Source organism: Labeo rohita, chromosome 14, assembly GCF_022985175.1.
Source record: "Labeo rohita strain BAU-BD-2019 chromosome 14, IGBB_LRoh.1.0, whole genome shotgun sequence".
NCBI lineage: Eukaryota > Metazoa > Chordata > Actinopteri > Cypriniformes > Cyprinidae > Labeo > Labeo rohita.
Window position 1 is genome coordinate 17,495,687 of NC_066882.1, and position 21,797 is coordinate 17,517,483.

General features: G+C 35.9%; 2 protein-coding genes and 1 long non-coding RNA gene across 4 annotated transcripts in view; 2 read left to right on the forward strand and 1 right to left on the reverse strand.

Annotated features, from left to right (window-relative positions):
* The first annotated feature begins 574 nt into the window (after positions 1 to 574).
* LOC127176549 (galactose-specific lectin nattectin) overlaps positions 575 to 21,797 on the forward strand; it is a 43,559-nt gene continuing 22,336 nt past the window's right edge. Inside the window, exon 1 of the mRNA XM_051128302.1 lies at positions 575 to 688. Within this exon, the coding sequence (XP_050984259.1) occupies positions 631 to 688 (58 nt within the window). The 5' untranslated portion in view covers positions 575 to 630. The remainder of the gene's footprint in view (positions 689 to 21,797) is intronic.
* Positions 6,135 to 21,797, reverse strand: part of LOC127176551 (galactose-specific lectin nattectin) — a 44,749-nt gene continuing 29,086 nt past the window's right edge. The window contains exons 1-6 of one of the 2 annotated variants that reach the window (XM_051128303.1): positions 10,520 to 10,603; positions 10,329 to 10,422; positions 7,178 to 7,257; positions 6,902 to 7,024; positions 6,563 to 6,674; positions 6,135 to 6,398 (exon numbers count right to left, since the gene is read on the reverse strand). In XM_051128303.1, the coding sequence (XP_050984260.1) occupies positions 6,331 to 6,398; positions 6,563 to 6,674; positions 6,902 to 7,024; positions 7,178 to 7,257; positions 10,329 to 10,386 (441 nt within the window). In that variant the 5' untranslated portion in view covers positions 10,387 to 10,422; positions 10,520 to 10,603 and the 3' untranslated portion in view covers positions 6,135 to 6,330. Of the gene's footprint in view, positions 6,399 to 6,562; positions 6,675 to 6,901; positions 7,025 to 7,177; positions 7,258 to 10,328; positions 10,423 to 10,519; positions 10,604 to 21,797 lie in introns of those variants that run through there. The other variant, XM_051128304.1, reaches the window with a different exon arrangement.
* LOC127176552 (uncharacterized) lies at positions 12,459 to 15,554 on the forward strand. The gene is made up of 3 exons (XR_007829118.1): positions 12,459 to 12,629; positions 15,044 to 15,158; positions 15,240 to 15,554. It is a non-coding gene; the product is annotated as an uncharacterized LOC127176552 (long non-coding RNA).

The following is a 21,797-nucleotide window of genomic DNA, read 5'->3' on the forward strand; positions in this document are numbered from 1 at the left end:
CCATAATGTTCAAAGGGAAACTGAAAACTTTTATGAATTTCATGTGGAAATAAAAAAAAAAAATCTGTCAACGTCACACATTTATGTGATTAGTGACCCAAAAACTATGTAGAATATTTTAATTAAAATCTTTATTATTATTATTATTATTATTATTATTATTATTATATTATTATTAATAATTTATTTAACCAATTGGCTGAACTGTTGTACAGTACTATTTAATGGAAATTAACTGCTCATTCATATTTTGAGTTCTATTTCAAAACTTTCTGAATTATGCAACATAAGATTGCAGTCTTGGGTGTAGGTTGTGTTGGTATGTAACTTTGATGATCCACTGATAAATGATTCAGCTTACAAGCACTTTTTTTTTTTTTTTTTTTTTTTTTTTTTTTTTTTAAAGTTCAAATTCATCTTCCATATAAAAACTCAAACGTCTGGACTGAGAAACAGACAAGCTCTCAAGCTCTCGGATACAGCAAGCTCTCTGTTAGTATCACTAAATTAATACATACGTTAAAACATATTTACTATAGTATCAACATATGTACACATTTAAGATATGGTTAAAGTGTTTCATTGTTGTTTCAGATGTGCAGTATTCCTGGCTGATTTCAGTGAGAAACAATGGGAGTCTGGACTGTCTATGTGTCTCTCTGTCTGCTCTTTGCTCTGAATGCTTCAGGTGAGATACATCATGATAATACTGCAGGATTTACTGAACACCTCTAAATATGTTGTTCAGTTTAGTTATTCTTAAAGCTTAACTTTTTTTTTTTAATTTCCACTGGAAGACAAACAGTGCTGTTTTATGCAATATCATTAACATGGCTGCAAGTAACTGAGGCACAAGGCTGCTAACATTTAGTACAAAAATACTATTACACAGGTTGTACTGCTTAATTAAATCAAATATATTGCCCTGCAAACAGTGTTGTGTAAGTTACTCTGGAAATGCAATTAATGTAATTATTTCAAAAGTAATTAGTTACATTAAACTAGTTACGTTTTTTTTTTTTTCTGTATATCTATGAAATTTCTATAAAATATCAAGTTTTGTGTCACCTATAGCCACAACATCCCAGTATTAACACTCCTGATAAAATATTTGTTATTAAAGCATCAACATTCACAAACTACTGTTATTTTTAACTAAATGCAAGCAAAGGCTACTGTGCTTTGGTCTTGTATAAATAGAAATGGGTGACAAAGTGATAAAGAGATTTTCCATGTTCTTTTTTTGTCTTTAAATTGATAATAGATATATAATGCAATTATTTAAAGTTCATTTAAACTTACAATAACACAAACCAAATCTCAACGTAACAGCTTGTCAGAGTGAATGGACTCAATTTGGACGTAGATGCTTCAAGGTTTTTAACAATGCAGTGTCTTGGAAGGATGCAGAGGTATGAAATATTCAGCAATATCTGAGTATAAATAAATTACCTTTTTTTTTTTGAAGATTTATTTAAAGTTTCCCATCTATCTATCTATCTATCTATAAGAGCGGTTTCTCCATGTCATTTATCCTTCAGATGAGCTGCTTGAACTATGGCGGGAACCTTGCCTCTGTACACAGTTACAAGGAGTATACCTTCTTAAAGCTCCTGATCTCAAGTACAAAAACATTCTGGATAGGAGGCTATGATGTTGTTTCAGTATGTTATTATATTGTTAATTTCTTCTTTACTTATTTTTGTTGTTTGTGCTGTTGTCCAAGATAAATATGTAACACTTTACTGTCTAACATTAAATCAACACTGCCTAAAGTGAAAATAGTGAATGTTAAAATTTACACTGAAGTGTGCAAGTAGCATCCGTCATATCCTCAAAGTCTTTATTTTACACATCCACATAATCCCAGGCCGTCCTAAACACAGTGATCTTTGTTCTCTTGTGTTTACAGGAGGGAACATGGTTCTGGAGTGATGGGTCCAAAATGAATTTCCGACTTTGGAGCCCCAAAGAACCCAACAACCTAAGGGGAGCTGAGCACTGCATTGAGATGAACTTTGGAGGTAAATAATTTGAATGACGTAAATTGCCGCCTTGGAATTATAAGGTTCTATCTGACATTTTTGTCAGAATTAAATTATTGTTCACATATTTGTGTTCTGTGACAGTTTATTTACATTATGTGATTTTTTTTTTTTTTTTTTTTTTTTTTTTTTTTTTTTTTTTTTTGAAGTTGTGCACATTTTAGGACTTTTTATTTAGAAAACAAAATTCTATCTACGAAGTCGAACTTCTATTTTATTTTTAAATTTTTAATATATATAGTCAGTGAAACATTTTTCAATGTTTATTAAAAGCATACCTTGGGACTTCAGCAACCCGGGACATCACTGATTACCCTCCGCCTCAGTCAGACAACAACCTTCTTAATATTGCTCAGTCTAGTCATTATAAACACTATGAAAACAAAATAATTATAAAAGAATATGATTTTTTTTATTCCTAAAAAAGCGACTTAGCGACCTGAGGTAAGCTAGGTATTAGTGTTAGTGAATTATTTCTGCATATCAATGGCTTCGATGTCCGATGACTCTATACGTGCAATTCACCTTTTTTCCTCAAAGTGGCGCTGTTTGATACACAATGATGACGTGATTTTTATTTGTAATTATCGCAAACATAAAACAAATAAGATCATCTGCAAAAATTGAGCTGGCTTGAATGACTTTACTGCAGAGCAATTACTGTACGTAGTGAAGTGTCACTGTCATTTGATGTGGTGAATAGCGAGCAAAATGATAGTTACGATACGATAGTTTTGACAATATGGTTGAGATCGCGAAGTTGAGCCAGATGCCGATTTTACTGGGGAAATGTGCTCTGAAGATAACAGTGATAGTAAAATAATCTCCTTAAACTGAACCCTTCTGAGTTTAAAAAGGTAACGAAATATGCTTTATTTTATTCTTTTGTAATTGTTACAAAAATATCAGGAGAGCTTTATGCTATTCCAGCAGATAGAGATCCATCCATGTATATCGCTAAAGACCCGATTATGTAATGTCTGGTGAAACATTAATGCATTTAAGTCTTAATCTTTGTTAAGCAACTTAAGCATTGTTAGTTTTCTTGCAGTTTAAAGTCTTAAAATATCTTACATTTTACAGTATTACGCCTTTGGTTCTTCCTGCCCGTCCTGATTAGATAACTTGCTTCGCCTGTTTGTGTATTATTAGCCACCCTTTATAAGTTGTTTCAGTTCTATGCTTTGTGTCCGGTCTCGTCTATTTTTAGGCAGTTTTGCTGCCTGTTTGTTTTGTCATTGTTGATTATTATTAAAGATTTGTGGATTTCACCTTCATCCTTGTGCAAGTTCATTCATCTCACATGTGTTGTGACAGTCATAGGAAGCATTGGATTTACCTTTCTCATTCATGTCGACACATTGCAACAACACAAATTTTATGTTTTAAAACAAATCATACGTAAGTAAACTGTTTGTATTTCTTGAAAAAATGTTACTTAATGTTTTGCAAGATAGAACCTTATAATCCCAAGCGGAAAAATACTTTTTAGAATTAGAAAGTTAGAATTAGAATTATCTGCGTTTGACTTGTTCCCCAAACCCCCATTTACGAATTTAAAAGGATTTTGATATTGTACTTTTAGAATACATTTAGGGTCACTGTCATTTTCATAACATACCCATATTATTTTTGCTACATTCTTTATTTGTCTTTCTAAAGACAAATGCTCTCTCAATTTTTTTTCTCACAACAGCTAAAGGACAATGGAATGACGCAGAATGTAAAAACAAATTATCATTTGTGTGTGCCATTTCTGGCTGATCTCTCCCTCTACATGCCACGTTAAATCAGAAATGTCATGCCTATTGAATCTTATTTTTTAATCTTTTAAACATTTTTAAAACAGGGCAAAGGTACCAAAACCACTGATTCAAAGTTCAAATTTACATTGTTGCATGATGCCTCTTTGTTAAACATCTTTCTTTCTGTAACTCAATAAAACAAATAGCATTCAGTTATTGTCCTGAAAATCTGTTGCACCACAAATGTGTGTGACATTGAGTGGTCATGAAGTAAGGTACCAGTAAAACAGGAATCCTATAGTTGACCACACCACCCGGAATACACCGGGCCATGACAGCCCTTTGCAAGGGCACACAGGTTTGTTGCCAAAGGCAGGGTGAGCATGGAGACGTAGACAGAAATATGTAAACAATCACTTTATTTAAACATACAATTAATTAAAAAAAAAAAAAAAAAAAAAAAAAAAAAACAATCAGTTAATACAGTACTTCACACAAGGTCTTAAATCACATCACAAACACAATACCAGTAGCAAAACCATAAGTACGTGTGTGTGTGTTTTCCTTTTTTTTTTTTGTATATTCACCACATTTTGGTGTGATTTTTTTTTTTTTTTTTTTTTTTTTTTTTGAGTGTGTGTGTTTATAAATCTTTTTTTTCATTGCAGAATAGTTACTATATACAGTAAGCTTTTTTTTGTAACTACATGCACTTTTTTTTTGTTTGTTTGTTTTTTTTTGGGTTTTTTTTTTTGGTTATTTGTTTGTTTTATGTAGTGTGTGATCTGTAGTGCGCATTTTCATTAAAAAAATACAATTTAAAAACTTTCAATCTCGAACGCTCATCTTGTCTTGCCCTCCCTGAACTCTGTGTATTGTGGTTTAAGACAGTTAGGGTATGTCAAAAAAATCCTTTTAAAATCATCCTACATCACTGCAGAAGTACCGATCCAGGCAAAGTGAACATGCAAAGAAGATCAAACACCCTCAACAAAAAAGGTAAAACAGCGATATAAGGCGATTTTAAAGTTGATCAGAAAAAAACAGTTTGACACAAAAAAGATGAGCATTTGACATAAAAAAGTGTATAAATTGTATTATTTTTATGAAAATAACAGATCCTTTTGCTAGATAGGTCCCTTCGTCCTCAACTGGGATTGTTTACAACCACATTTTGGATCGTTTGAAACTGCAGTTCAAAATCAGGGCACCATACCAGTCCATTATATGGAGAAAAATCCTGAAATGTTTCCCTCAAAAAATATAATTTCTTTAAGGCTGAAAAAAGAAAGACATGAACATCTTGGATGGCATATGAGTACATTATCTGTCAATTTTTGTTCTGGAAGTGGACTTCTCCTTCAAGTGCTTACTAGTAGGCGTTGTACTTATTATGTGACTAAGTTATGGAGCAGCCTGTAGTTACAGTTTGTAATTATGTAGATATAATAGGCATACAGTTTTGATACACTTTATTTTAAGTAGCTTATGCCTGTGTAATATTCTGTAATTTTAATGTAATTAGAAAAGTATTACATGTATTTAAGTTGAGTACTGGTGGGTTAAATCAAACTAAGATGCAGCTGGATAAGGTGTACAGTACAGATGCACTTGAAGTACGCTTTAGTACAATCTTTTAGAATTACAATGCATAGTGCTTTTGACATTTTTGCAATGAGTAAATTATTGTGATTGCGCTCATCTGTCTGTCATGTTTTTCTTTATTACTGTACAGAAAAGTTTTGGTTATGTTTAGAGGTAGGAGTGGGATTAGCGACTATAAAAAATATTTTTATGCTATTTAGTTACTAAAATGATCATTTCCCAAGATATTTTGGTCAGTTATGTTTTATGTCCTTTTATATTCCCTATAAAATGGGAAGGTTTAGGTTTGAGGGTTAAAGAGATCATTGGATGCCCATTTTCCACAACCTGATATGATTCTTTAGGGTTTTAATGAGAAGTCTATAACATACTTTGTTTAAAATTTCTCAGTGGTAGTGTAAAAAACACCCTTTTTTCCTTGTTAAAATCAACCCTGTTCAGAGCAAGCCATTCTATTGCAAGTTCCTTTAAATGCTAATGAGCTCTGCTCACCCCGCCCCTCTCTTCTGTGGAGTTACAAGCCGGTCTCTTTACTTTAGCCACAATTTGTTGTGTTTAGCTGCGAAACTTGCTAACTAGCACATTATTAGGCAAGGCGATCATGACTGCCCAAAAGATAAGCTACATGAATTACCCTGAAATCTTTTTATGCTCACAATGAGCATGCTCTCCTTAGAGTTTTATTTTGATGACTGTTTGTGTCCACATTTGTGGGGCAACAGATTTTCAGGACAATCAGTGAATGCTGTTCGTTTTATTGAGTTACAGAAAGAAAGATGTTTAACACAAAGGCATCAATCAACAATGCAAAAATGCAAAAATTTAGAATCAGTGATTTTGGTACATTTGCACTGTTTTAAAAATGTTTAAAAGATTTAAAAATAAGACTGAATAGACATGATACTTCTGATTTAATATGGCATGCAGGGAAGCAATCAGCCAGAAGTGGCACACACAAACGGTCTTTTAATGTTACAATCCAGGTCATTCCATAGTCCTGTAGCTGTTGTGAAAAAGAATATGTTTTAATTATACAAGTAATTACACAGGTATTAACATCATAATGCTTATATTTAGAAAGACAAATAATAAATGTCTAGTCTGTAATGTAAATAATAGCCTGAACTGATAACATAAAATTACATTTACATCATTCAAATTATTTACCTCGAAAGTTCATCTCAATGCAGTTCTCAATACCTCCTTCGTTGTTGGGTTCTATGGGACTCCAAAGTCTGAAATTCATTTTGGTCCCATCACTCCAGAACCATTTTCCCTCCTGTAAACAGAAGATCACTGTATTTTGGACCAACTGACATTATGTGCACGTGTAAAATAAAAACTATGGCTCTGGCAGATGCTACTTGCACACTTCAGTGTAAATTTTAACATTCACTATTTTCACTTTAAGCAGTGTTGATTTAATGTTAGACAGTAAAGTTTTACATATTTATCTTGGACAACAGCACTAAAATACGTAAAGAAGAAATTAATAACATAACATACTGAAACAGCATCATAGCCTCCTATCCAGAATGATTTGTCACTATAGATCAGGACCCTTAAGAAGTTGTACTCAGTTTGACTGTGTACAGAAGCAAGGTTCCCGCCATAGTTCAAGCATGTCATCTGAAGAGAAAATGACATGAGGAGAAACAGCTATTATAGATAGATAGATAGAAAAACTTCAAATAAATTTTCAACAAACAAACAAACAAAAACTTTTACTTTTACTTTTTACTATTTATACTCGTTTGTCAGATATTGCTAAATATTTCATACCTCTGCATCACTCCAGGATGTGTCATAGTTAAAAGCCTTGAAGCATCTATATCCAAATTGAGCCCATCCACTCTGACAAGCTGTTACATTGAGATTTGGTTTGTGTTATTGTAAGTTTAAGTGATCTTTAATTAATTGCATTATATATCTATTTTCAGTTTAAAGACAAAATTAAGACAAAGAGTAGGCTATAACACAACACAACATTCACTACTAATAAATAAATATACAGGTATATATATATATATATATATATATATATATATATATATATATATATATACACGATGATGTATGTTTTGATTATTTCTCTTCTTACTTCTATCTTCTTTTCTTTGTTAATGTTCTCCTGAAGGTGATTGTATATTTTTATCCGTTTTTTTTTTTTTTTTTTTTTTTTTTTTTTTTTTAATACAGAATACAGTGTTGTATCATCTATATTCTAAAAAAGGGTGTAGCACACGCGACGTCCCCTATATGAGATCTATATTGACTGGTAAGCGCCTTTGAGGTGTAGGCTATAGCTACTACCAATGAAAACAAACTCAACATGGTAAAAGATAAGTATGCATTCTGTAGATGGAAATACAAGCATTATTTTGAGTTTATTTCGGTCAAAGGCATTATTGTGCTTTGTCAATTATGTGTCAAAAATGTACATCCAATTTAAAACACCTGAAACGGCATGATAAAACTTTTATTCATCTATTGCACAGAAGCAACAAGAACATCTAATATAAAATAAAAACGATTAAAGGAGAAGTCCACTTCCAGAACAAAAATTTACAGATAATGTACTCACCCCCTTGTCAGCCAAGATGGTGCCCCGAGTTTGAACTTCCAACAAGCAGTTTAAATGCGGCTTCAAACGATCCCAAATGCAGTTGTAAATTATCCCAGCCGAGAAAGAAGTGTTTTATCTAGCGAAACGATTGGTTATTTTCATAAAAATAATGCAGTTTATATAGTTTTTAATGTCCCTGAACGTTTTTTTCCGGTTCATGACAGTTAGGGTATGTCGAAAAACTCCCATCTCACGTTCTCCCTCAATTTCAAAATTGCCCTATATCGCTGATGTTTTACCTTTTTTGTTAAGGGTGTTTGATCTTCTTTGCATGTTCTCTTTGCAAAAACTGGGTTGGTGTAGCGATGTTGCTTTTCTTCAAAAACATAATTTCTTTACAACTGAAGAAAGAAAGACATGAACACCTTGGATGACAAGGGGGTGAGTACATTATCTGTAAATTTTTGTTTTGGAAGTGGACTTCTCCTTTAACAGACGCAAGCATAGGCAGAGTGTCCATTTATAATATGTGTTTGCAGGGTTGAGCAATGTTGATTTCTGGAACGCAATGGCCAGTAAGAGGTGTTAGAATCCATCCACTGGTGCTAAGACTGCTGCAGTTCCTGTGCAGTACTGAAATTTGCGTGCTAATGAATCCTCTCAATATAACACAAATTGCAGACATTATAAAAGATTCATTATCATATAATCGTGACCCGATACAGAGCTCCTGTACTCGTACTCGTTAAAATGCCCCGATACCAAACGCCGACACCACATCATGTGACAAGTGCGTATGCAGGCAAAGAAACACGGACAACAAAACAACAGACAGCAGAATGGAGTCATTAGAGATTAAGGATGTCTACGAAGTATATGTATGGAAAGTTTGTAGTTTGGTGAGATATGTCAAAAACAATTGAAGAGACTTGTCAAAAACAACTGAAGTAAATCAATGCACAAGTTATTTAACGGTATAGAGAGAGAGAGGGAATGAGAGAGAGAGCCCGCTGTTGCGTGATCTTCATTGATGTTCGAAAAATTTAGCACACACATATCTTGGATTAAAACAAATTCATAAATATAAAAAAATTATAGGGGCATTCGCTATAAACATAGTTTTTTTTTTTCAACCTTAAGCATACACGACTGTCCGGCGAAAGTGAAACTATAGCAGCCTGTGTGAAATGCGATAGGCAGTTCTGTACTTGCGCATGTTTTGCTTGCTTCACGAGTGTTTCTCCATTATTTGAGTCGCTTTGGATTATAGCCCAAATAGCAGCATATTTCAGATGAAAAAGCGTGAATTATATTTCTGAAAATATCAGAGTTAGGAGAATCATAATGAGTGGTTCACGTGATTACAGTACTGAGCCGGTGCAATAGAGCAGTTTAATGCTATTAAATTGAAGATGATGTACCATAGAGCAAGAAAAAAAAAAACAGTGAAAGTAACAAAACACATTTTAATGGGCATAATTAAGTGTAAAAATAAAAATAACTAAGAGATATATAGCCAACCCAAAAATTATTCAGACAGCAGATATACACCATCTTTTGATATTTTTTTTTTTTTTTTTTTTTTTGTTCTTTTTACTAGTGGGTACAGGACACAGTTTATGATAATGTGTTCTAAAAACATTGTTTTGTGGTTTGACTGTGTCTATTTGATAAATGAAGTTGACCAACTAACATTATACATATTCTTTTAGTTTCTGTACCCTATATTTTACAAATCTACTGGTAAATTTTAAAATATCGGTATCGGTACTATCGGCAAGTACCAAAAATAAAAGTATCGGTATCGGGCGAGTACTGGAAAAAGTGGTATCGGTGCATCCCTATCATTTATATAATTATAATTTAAATATTCAATGTGTTATAGCAGAGCTTTGTGAGACTGCGATGAATGAAGATGTCAGCTTTTTGAAGATTATAGCGCTCTGCTATGCCAAACCATGCAAGCAGCAGCCTATGTTTGCTTTTAATTAAAAATAACAGTAGTTGAATGTTGATGCTATAATTATGAAAACTATGAAAACTATTTACCATTTTATGTAAATTTCATGGATGTACAGAAAAAAGTAGTGTGACTAGTTTAATGTGTAACTAATTACTAAAGTAATAAAGTAATCAGAACAGTAATATGATTACTTTAATTAAGCAATATAACTTGTGCAATAATTTTATTGTACTGAATGTTAGCAGCCTTGCACCTTGCAGCCATGTTAATGATACTGAGTAAAACAGCAATTTGTCTGCCAGTAGAAATTATTCCAAAAAATAAAAGAAAAAAGTTCAGCTAAACCCAACAACATATTTAGAGGTGTTCAGTAAATCTTCCAGTATTATCATGCTTTATCTCACCTGAAGCATTCAGAGCAAAGAGCAGACAGAGAGACACATAGACAGTCCAGACTCCCATTGTTTCTCAGTGAAATCAGCCAAGAATACTGCACATCTGAAACAACAATGAAATAAATTAAACATATTACAAATTTGTGTACATATTATATTGATACTAAACTAAATTTTTGTATTAATTTAGCGATACTAACAAAGAGCTTGCTGTATTCATCTGTTTCTCAGTGCAGACGTTTGTGTGTTTATATGGCAGATTAATTAATCTACTTTAAAAAAAATATAAAGCTGAATAAAGCTGACTCATTTATCAGTGGATCATCAAAGTTACACAACAACAAAACCTACCCCCAAGATTGCAATCTTATGTTGCATGATGCTGCATGATAATTCAGAAAGTTTTGAAATAGAATTTGAAATGGGAATATGAGCAGTTAATTTCCATTAAAATTTATTGTACAACAGTTCAACCATTTTGTTAAATAAATAATATCAGCATGACCGGTGTCTGAAGCACGAGTGAAAATACTCCAAATCCATTAACCCTTTTTTTTTTTTTTTTTTTTTTTTTTTTTTTTTTTTTTTTCATATGAAGGGCCAAAAATAAAACTTGATTCATGGCCATAGGCCAAAGGTAAATTTTGCATCATATACCAAACTGTATTACAATAAAGTTGCCATGGGTTCTCCTCATTTATTTCATAATATTTAAAAATAAATAGAAAACAATTTCAATCTTATTAACTTATGCAGTTTTATTTGTAATGTTTTGCATTTCAACTTATTACAATAAAAACATAAACAATCAATGTTCAATAGGGTTCAATGCCAAATACATTAATCAAGCTGTAAGAAATAATAAACCATGTAGTTGCAATGTCAGTGACCTAATGAAAGATATAAAGTGTTATAATTGTAAATAAATGTTGTTAAAATATGGTGTTGCAGAGTGATGTGCGTTTGTAGCTCCCTGGAGTTTCGTTTTTCTGAAGAAATCTCTATTTTACTATTACTTTCTGTTGTTTAAAGTGATAAAATATAGCCTTTTCCCACCAGACTTCTGATATTATCCATCAAATTAATCCGATCGTTCGCTTTTATTCTATAACTGCGAGTGCAACGCCGCGCTGTGCGTTAGCATTCCGTTTGCCGGTTAGCCTGCCATTTGCGTTCCCACTCACGTCTCTATTCACGTCTACTACCGCTTTCCTTTTTTCCCTCGCTCTCGTTGATCGCTCGTTTTTATTCTACAACCGCGAGTGCAGCGTGCCTGCAGTGTGTTAGCCGGTTAGCTTGCCGTTCACTTTTACTTTTTCTATCTGCCTCTACAACCGTTGTTGCTGTTTTCTCCCCCTGCTTTTTCTTCACAAGTTCATCAAGCAACAGTGGTGAGTTGAAATCGTTCTACAACTACGGTGAGTAATGGCTTCTGCTCCTTTTCTGGTAACCTGCAGCACCTGTCATATGCATAGTTTATCAATCTCTGTCAGAGGCGAGGGATTCACATGTGGCCACAGCCATTTCACCCTGCAGCCCAAGACTGGCTACCCACTGAAGCTAAGCAGGGCTGAGCCTGTTCAGTACCTGGATGGGAGACCACCTGGGAAAACTAGGTTGCTGTTGGAAGAGGTGTTAGTTAGGCCAGCAGGGGGTGTTTACCCTGTGGTCTATGTGGGTCCTAATGCCCCAGTGTAGTGATGGGGACACTATACTGTAAAAAGCACCGTCATTCGGATAAGACGTTAAACCGAGGACCTGACTCTTTGTGGTCATTAAAAATCCCATGGCACTTCTCCTAAAGAGTAGGGGAGTATCCCTGGTGTCCTGGCCAAATTCCCTTCTCTGGCCTTTGTCAATCATGGCCTCCTAATAATCCCCATTCATTGAATTGGCTCTATCAGTCTCTCTCCTCTCCACCTGTAACTGGTGTGTGGTGAGCGCACTGGCGCCGTTGTCCTGTGGCTGCCGTCGCATCATCCAAGTGGATGCTGCACACTGGTGGTGGTTGAGGAGAGATCCCCCCATATGATTGTAAAGCGCTTCGGGTGTATAGCAATACACAATGAAAGCACTATATAAATGCGGTCATTCATTCATTCATTCATGTGATATATGCAGGGAAATAGTTAGGCGCAGATGGGAATTTCCCTTAGACAAAGATGTTCTAAGGGCAGAAAGGAAAATGATTGGTTGACAGATTCAACCAATGAAATTGAAGCAGAGGCGGGGTCAGGAAATTTGGACGTGTGGAGGGAATACTTCAGACAGAAACGTTATTAGCGCTTCGTGGGAGGCATTTGTTGCAAGGTAAGTGAATTTACCATGTATTTTATATAAAGAATATTAATAAATCAACATAACTCGTCATAACGTTTACTGAGATAATTAGCCGGCAAAGACGCACAGAACAAGTAATCATCGACTACATATCATATCATATGCATTTTCATTCAACTGCTTTATCACTCGATCGCACCAAAGCTGCTTATGGGGTAGATTGAGTAAAACATGCTTTTCCAATGCTACCGCGCTGTCCGTGATACCGATATGAGCGACAACAGAACTCGTTCAAATCTCCGTGACATTTCATTAGTCAGTTAGCGCTAGCATTAACATTAGCGCTGCTCTCAGGGCAGGAGTAAAAGTAACAGTACTAAACTGAATTATGTGCTGCTCTTGGGGCAGGAGTACTCAGTAGGTTAGTATTACCATTATGTTTAGTGTACTATGTGCTGCTCTTGGGGCAGGAGTAAGAATAACAGTACTAAACTGAATTATGTGCTGCTCTTGGGGCAGGAGTACTCAATAGGTTAGTATTACCATTATGTTTAGTGTACTATGTGCTGCTCTTGGGGCAGGAGTAAGAATAACAGTACTAAACTGAATTATGTGCTGCTCTTGGGGCAGGAGTACTCAGTAGGTTAGTATTACCATTATGTTTAGTGTACTATGTGCTGCTCTTGGGGCAGGAGTAAGAATAACAGTACTAAACTGAATTATGTGCTGCTCTTGGGTCAGGAGTACTCAATAGGTTTGTATTACTGTTATTTTTACCAAACTATGCGCTGCTCTCGGGTCAGGAGTACTCAATAGGTTCGTATTACTGTTATTTTTACCAAACTATGCACTGCTCTCAGGGCAGGAGTAAAAATAACAGTACTAAACTGAATTATGCGCTGCTCTTGGGGCAGGAGTACTCAATAGGTTCGTATTACTGTTATTTTTACCAAACTATGCACTGCTCTCGGGTCAGGAGTACTCAATAGGTTCGTATTACTGTTATTTTTACTAAACCAAGCGCTGCTCTCAGGGCAGGAGTAAAAATAACAGTACTAAACTGAATTATGCACTGCTCTTGGGGCAGGAGTACTCAATAGGTTAGTATTACTGTTATTTTTACTAAACTATGTGCTGCTCTCAGGGCAGGAGTAAAAATAACAGTACTAAACTGAATTATGCACTGCTCTTGGGGCAGGAGTACTCAATAGGTTAGTATTACTGTTATTTTTACTAAACTATGTGCTGCTCTCAGGGCAGGAGTAAAAATAACAGTACTAAACTGAATTATGTGCTGCTCTTGGGGCAGGAGTACTCAATAGGTTAGTATTACTGTTATTTTTACTAAACTATGTGCTGCTCTCAGGGCAGGAGTAAAAATAACAGTACTAAACTGAATTATGTGCTGCTCTTGGGGCAGGAGTACTCAATAGGTTCGTATTACTGTTATTTTTACCAAACTATGCACTGCTCTCGGGTCAGGAGTACTCAATAGGTTCGTATTACTGTTATTTTTACTAAACCAAGCGCTGCTCTCAGGGCAGGAGTAAAAATAACAGTACTAAACTGAATTATGCACTGCTCTTGGGGCAGGAGTACTCAATAGGTTAGTATTACTGTTATTTTTACTAAACTATGTGCTGCTCTCAGGGCAGGAGTAAAAATAACAGTACTAAACTGAATTATGCACTGCTCTTGGGGCAGGAGTACTCAATAGGTTAGTATTACTGTTATTTTTACTAAACTATGTGCTGCTCTCAGGGCAGGAGTAAAAATAACAGTACTAAACTGAATTATGTGCTGCTCTTGGGGCAGGAGTACTCAATAGGTTAGTATTACTGTTATTTTTACTAAACTATGTGCTGCTCTCAGGGCAGGAGTAAAAATAACAGTACTATACTGAATTATGCACTGCTCTTGGGGCAGGAGTACTCAGTAGGTTCGTATTACTGTTATTTTTACCAAACTATGCACTGCTCTCGGGTCAGGAGTACTCAATAGGTTCGTATTACTGTTATTTTTACCAAACTATGCACTGCTCTCGGGTCAGGAGTACTCAATAGGTTAGTATTACTGTTATTTTTACTAAACTATGTGCTGCTCTCAGGGCAGGAGTAAAAATAACAGTACTATACTGAATTATGCACTGCTCTTGGGGCAGGAGTACTCAGTAGGTTCGTATTACTGTTATTTCTCATGTACTATGCACTACGCACATCAAAGTATTTCTGTATGACTATAGGCCTGTCAGTGACTCTTTCATATAGTTTTTGTTCTCTTTGCAGAAAAACTTCTTGGAAAAGTAGGCTCTAGGAATGGCAGGGTTTAAGGATGTATTACATGTCCTTAAGAAATTGTCAATTTTGAGGGAGTTGTAAGTGATTTTTATCTTTAATCTTATGATTTTGCTAGTAATTCTGTTTGTTTACATTGCTATATTTCAGATGCTGTGCAGTGAGATGGTCAGTGATGTAGTGTTCCTGCACAAAAGAAAGTGGTCCAGAAAATATATGAAAATGAGGATGTTCATGATTCAATATCCCATACTAAATAGTTTAGGTAAAATTCTTTTTTTCCCCCTTTCTTTCTTTTATTATGACTGTCAGTGTAAACTGAAACCAAATTCTTTATGCATTTCAGTTGCAGGAAGACCTTACAAAGATTTCTGGAGACTGAGAGACTGGCTTTGAGAAGATATTTGGAAAAGCAACCTCTGACTTTGGGCTTGGTTTAAAGGAGCCTGTTCAAATTTGTTGACTCATGTCTAAAATAAAAATAAAAAATACAAAAATAAAACACTTAAAAACCTCTAGGAATGATGATATCCACTAGTTAAGACTACAGCAGTTTAATAATACATCTTGCTGAACTTTTTTGTTGTGAAACGTTCCTGTGTTTTATACATGCATTTAACTCACTGGATTTGTTTGTAATTTGTAATTGTATAAAAAAAGAAAGAAGTCATAATTAAACTTATTTTATTGTAATATTGCACCCGTAAACTAATTATTTTCAATCAACATTTCTTTCATTTTGTTCTTAAACAATCTGTACAACAGACATTGAATGATACAACATTAACAACACGATCATTAAAAAATAATAATAAATAACTCACAAGTTATAATTAAAATTACAAGTCTTAATTTCTCTGCAATAGTCCATGGGAGAAACATTAAGTGGTTGCACAAAAATTGACTGGTACCTTTTGTAATCACATTTATGTATCACCAAGTGAATGTGAGAGAAGCCCTATTCGGACAGTAGGAACATATGTAAAAATTGATGTACATGGCACCTCAGTGATAAAACTCATGGATTTGATTTATTCACAGTGTGATCATATGAACCCAGGAATGCACTGCTCATATGGCCTGTCACATAGTTGTCTGCTATACATTAAATGTCACATGCTTGGATTAAGAATAAATTTAAATTTAATAATACGTTATTTATTTAAATCTCAGGTTCAAAAAGAGACCCACTATAGCTGAAATGGTTTTCTTAAATTTTATCTCTCAAAATGATAGGTGTCATGAGAAATGTGAAGATTAGCAGAAATAAGTTGCATGCAACCTCTTATTTACATGAGGTAAATCAATCAATCATGTTTATTTATACAGCGCTTTTTAACAAAACAGGATGTGTCAAAGCAACAGTTTTTAATAGGACAATAGTGTGTCAATAATGCAAAAGTTCCATGTTGCAGCAAAGTCAGATTGCAGAGGACTCATTTAGGACATTTAGGGATGTAGAGGTCGTCTCTAGCTGCTGATCCATCATCTGGTGACCTTGGAATAAGAAAGAAACAGACTAATATTAGTGTAGATGCCATTCTTCTTACGATGCAATGAGTACATCAGGTGTTATGAAAATTATTCCTGGTTCCGGTTGACCTAATTAATGCAGCCTAACCATCCTTTAATGGACTTGAATTATAGAAATGTGTTAATGTGTTGTGTTGGCTGGGTTAAAGAGATGGGTCTTTAATCTAGATTTAAACTGAGAGAGTGTGTCTGCCTCCTGAACAGTGTTGGCTAGATTGTTGCAGAATGTGGGCGCTAAATAAGAAAATGATCTGCCGCCACAGTTGATTTTGATATTTTGGGTATTTTCAAAATTTAGAGAACGCAGTGGACATGAGGGACTATAATGACAAGGCTGCTTGGTTTATATTTTTATGTATGTAATTGTAGGCCTATATTTTAAAATTGTATTGCATACCTATTACTGCCATAATAATGACTAATTTAAAATGTTTAAGTACTTTTCTTGTCTTTTTGTTCTTAACAGCTCCTACCCGCTGTGCTGGAGAAGTTATGAAATATTTTTGTTGTAGGTCATTTTGAATCGATTTCTTCGACCACACAACCTTGGTGTCTAAAAAACAGCATGTAGTTTGGCTGAGAATTTTTACGAGGGTGGTGGGAGAAAAACACCAACATTCTGGATTCGGATGGCCCTGTAAATGTTGAAATTCGTTTGCGTCCCCATGATTAACAGTTACCGACTGAATCTGGCTATTATGTGCTTTTATCAGGTGGAACCAAACTTACACCATTTTTCATACATCTCCATTTTTGCACCATTTTGGACTCAGCAGTATCAGATCTTCAGTGTTAGCTCCTTTGATCTGTCCAGATTTTGCAACTCCTCCAGGTAACTGAAGAATAAAATAAAAGATCAATCAATCATACAGAAATTGTCTACTGTTTTATAAATATAATGATAATGTAATACAGACCAACTGAGTACTACTGCCCCGAGAGCAGCGCATAATTCAGTTTAGTACTGTTATTTTTTACTCCTGCCCAGAGAGCAGTGCATGGTTTAGTAAAAATAACAGTAATACGAACCTATTGAGTACTCCTGACCTGAGAGCAGAGCATAGTTTAGTAAAAATAACAGTAATACAAACCTATTAAGTACTCCAGACCCAAGAGCAGCACATAATTCAGTTTAGTACTGTTAGTTTTACTCCTGACCCGAAAGCAGCGCATAGTACACTAAAAATAACAGTAATACTAACCTATTGAGTACTCCTGCCCCAAGAGCAGCACATAATTCAGCTTAGTACTGTTATTTTTACTCCTGCCCAGAGAGCAGCGCATGGTTTTGCATACTGCCCCAAACCTATTGAGTACTCCTGACCCAAGAGCAGAGCATAGTTTAGTAAAAATAACAGTAATACGAACCTATTGAGTACTCCTGCCCCAAGAGCAGCGCATAATTCAGTTTAATACTGTTATTTTTTACTCCTGCCCTGAGAGCAGCACATAGTACACTAAACATAATGGTAATACTAACCTATTGAGTACTCCTGACCCGAGAGCAGCGCATAATTCAGTTTAGTACTGTTATTTTTTTACTCCTGCCCTGAGAGCAGCACATAGTACACTAAACATAATGGTAATAGTAACATACTGAGTACTCCTGCCCCAAGAGCAGCGCATAATTCAGTTTAGTACTGTTAGTTTTACTCCTGACCCGAGAGCAGTGGATAATTCAGTTTAGTACTGTTATTCTTACTCCTGCCCTGAGAGCAGCGCATAGTACACTAAACATAACAGTAATACTAACCTATTGAGTACTCCTGACCCAGGAGCAGCGCATAATTCAGTTTAGTACTGTTATTCTTACTCCTGCCCTGAGAGCAGCACATAATTTAGTTTAGTACTGTTATTCTTACTCCTGCCCTGAGAGCAGCGCATAGTACACTAAACATAATGGTAATACTAACCTATTGAGTACTCCTGCCCCAAGAGCAGCACATAATTCAGTTTAGTACTGTTATTCTTACTCCTGCCCCAAGAGCAGCACATAGTACACTAAACATAATGGTAATACTAACCTATTGAGTACTCCTGCCCCAAGAGCAGCACATAATTCAGTTTAGTACTGTTATTCTTACTCCTGCCCTGAGAGCAGCGCATAGTACACTAAACATAATGGTAATACTAACCTATTGAGTACTCCTGCCCCAAGAGCAGCACATAATTTAGTTTAGTACTGTTATTCTTACTCCTGCCCTGAGAGCAGCGCATAGTACACTAAAAATAACAGTAATACTAACCTATTGAGTACTCCTGCCCCAAGAGCAGCGCATAATTCAGTTTAGTACTGTTATTCTTACTCCTGCCCTGAGAGCAGCAGCTGCATCCTGCCCTGAGAGCAGCGCATAGTACACTAAACATAATGGTAATACTAACCTATTGAGTACTCCTGCCCCAAGAGCAGCACATAATTCAGTTTAGTACTGTTATTCTTACTCCTGCCCTGAGAGCAGCGCATAGTACACTAAACATAATGGTAATACTAACCTATTGAGTACTCCTGCCCCAAGAGCAGCACATAATTCAGTTTAGTACTGTTATTCTTACTCCTGCCCTGAGAGCAGCGCATAGTACACTAAAAATAACAGTAATACTAACCTATTGAGTACTCCTGACCCAGGATCAGCGCATAATTCAGTTTAGTACTGTTATTCTTACTCCTGCCCTGAGAGCAGCACATAATTCAGTTTAGTACTGTTATTCTTCTCCTGCCCTGAGAGCAGCACATAATTTAGTTTAGTACTGTTATTCTTACTCCTGCCCTGAGAGCAGCGCATAGTACACTAAACATAATGGTAATACTAACCTATTGAGTACTCCTGCCCCAAGAGCAGCACATAATTCAGTTTAGTACTGTTATTCTTACTCCTGCCCTGAGAGCAGCGCATAGTACACTAAACATAATGGTAATACTAACCTATTGAGTACTCCTGCCCAAGAGAGCATACATAATTCAGTTTAGTACTGTTATTCTTACTCCTGCCCTGAGAGCAGCGCATAGTACACTAAAAATAACAGTAATACTAACCTATTGAGTACTCCTGACCCAGGAGCAGCGCATAATTCAGTTTAGTACTGTTATTCTTACTCCTGCCCTGAGAGCAGCACATAATTCAGTTTAGTACTGTTATTCTTCTCCTGCCCTGAGAGCAGAGCATAGTTTAGTTTAGTACTGTTATTCTTACTCCTGCCCTGAGAGCAGCGCATAGTACACTAAACATAATGGTAATACTAACCTATTGAGTATTCCTGCCCCAAGAGCAGCACATAATTCAGTTTAGTACTGTTATTCTTACTCCTGCCCTGAGAGCAGCGCATAGTACACTAAACATAATGGTAATACTAACCTATTGAGTACTCCTGCCCCAAGAGCAGCACATAATTTAGTTTAGTACTGTTATTCTTACTCCTGCCCTGAGAGCAGCGCATAGTACACTAAAAATAACAGTAATACTAACCTATTGAGTACTCCTGACCCAGGAGCAGCGCATAATTCAGTTTAGTACTGTTATTCTTACTCCTGCCCTGAGAGCAGCACATAATTCAGTTTAGTACTGTTATTCTTCTCCTGCCCTGAGAGCAGAGCATAGTTTAGTTTAGTACTGTTATTCTTACTCCTGCCCTGAGAGCAGCGCATAGTACACTAAACATAATGGTAATACTAACCTATTGAGTATTCCTGCCCCAAGAGCAGCACATAATTCAGTTTAGTACTGTTACTTTTACTCCTGCCCTGAGAGCAGCGCTAATGTTAATGCTAGCGCTAACTGACTAATGAAATGTCACGGAGATTTGAACGAGTTCTGTTGTCGCTCATATCGGTATCACGGACAGCGCGGTAGCATTGGAAAAGCATGTTTTACTCAATCTACCCCATAAGCAGCTTTGGTGCGATCGAGTGATAAAGCAGTTGAATGAAAATGCATATGATATGATATGTAGTGGATGATTACTTGTTCTGTGCGTCTTCTGTGAGACGGCATAGTCGCGGGTCAAAACACCGCTCTTCCGTTCCGATCAGAACATCAAACAGGTTCTCCCCACTCAGTGACGCACCCACTGAGAAACCTGATGAAAGTGCTCTAGTTATTGGCGATTCTATTGTACGGAATGTGAAAATAGAGACACCAGCCACCATAGTCCAATGTTTACCGGAAGCCAGAGCGCCTGATATCTTGGCAAATTTAAAAGTGCTGGCTAATGCTAAACGTAAATTCAGTAAGATCGTTATTCACGTCGGCACAAATGATGTTCGACTTCGCCAGTCGGAGATCACTAAAAATAATGTTAAAGAGGTGTGTGAACTTGCAAGTACGATGTCAGACACTGTAATTTGCTCTGGTCCCCTCCCTGCTTATCGTGGTGATGAGATACATAGTAGACTGTCGTCACTGAATGGCTGGATGTCTAAGTGGTGCCCGCAGAATAACATAGGTTTCATAGACAATTGGACAAGTTTTTGGGGCATACCTGATCTGTTGAAAAGAGATGGTCTTCATCCCTCCAGGGGTGGTGCCGCTCTTCTCTCTAGTAATATGGCATATAGTCTTAGAGTTTGCACTTGACTTACTGGGGCCTAGGTCAGGAAGCAGACAGACTGGCTAAACCGACTGTCTGCTAGCCGCCTCACGTCACCAAAATCAGTTAATTCTCAGCACATAGAGACCCTTTCACCTAGATATCATGCTATAGAGACTGTGTCTGTTCCCCGAGCTAGACAATACAAAAGACGTTCAAACCAATTTAAGAGTAACAATCTAATCAACGTTCAACAAATAAAAAATTTACATAATACAGAGAAACAAATGATAAAACTTGGCCTTTTGAATATCAGGTACCTCTCTACAAAAGCGCTTTTTGTAAATGATATGATCGTTGATCATAACCTAGATGTGCTATGTTTGACAAAAATCTGGCTAAAACCAGATGATTTTATTATCTTAAACGAGTCTACCCCTCATGATTACTGTTATAAACATGAGCCACGTCTAAAAGATAAAGGGGGAGGTGTTTCTACAATTTATAGCAATATTTTCAGTGTTTCTCAGAGAGCGGACTTCAAGTATAACTCGTTTGAAGTAATGGTGCTTCATGTAACATTAGCCACAAGTGTTAATGATAAATCCCCCATGACGTTTGTTCTTGCTACTGTATACAGGCCACCAGGGCACCATACAGATTTTCTTAAAGAATTTGCTGATTTTATATCTGAGCTGGTGTTAGCTACGGATAAGGTCTTAATAGTAGGTGACTTTAACATCCATGTCGATAATGAAATCGATGCACTGTGAGCAGCATTTACAGACATTTTAAATTCTATTGGAGTTAGACAACACGTGTCAGGTCCCACTCATTGTCGAAATCA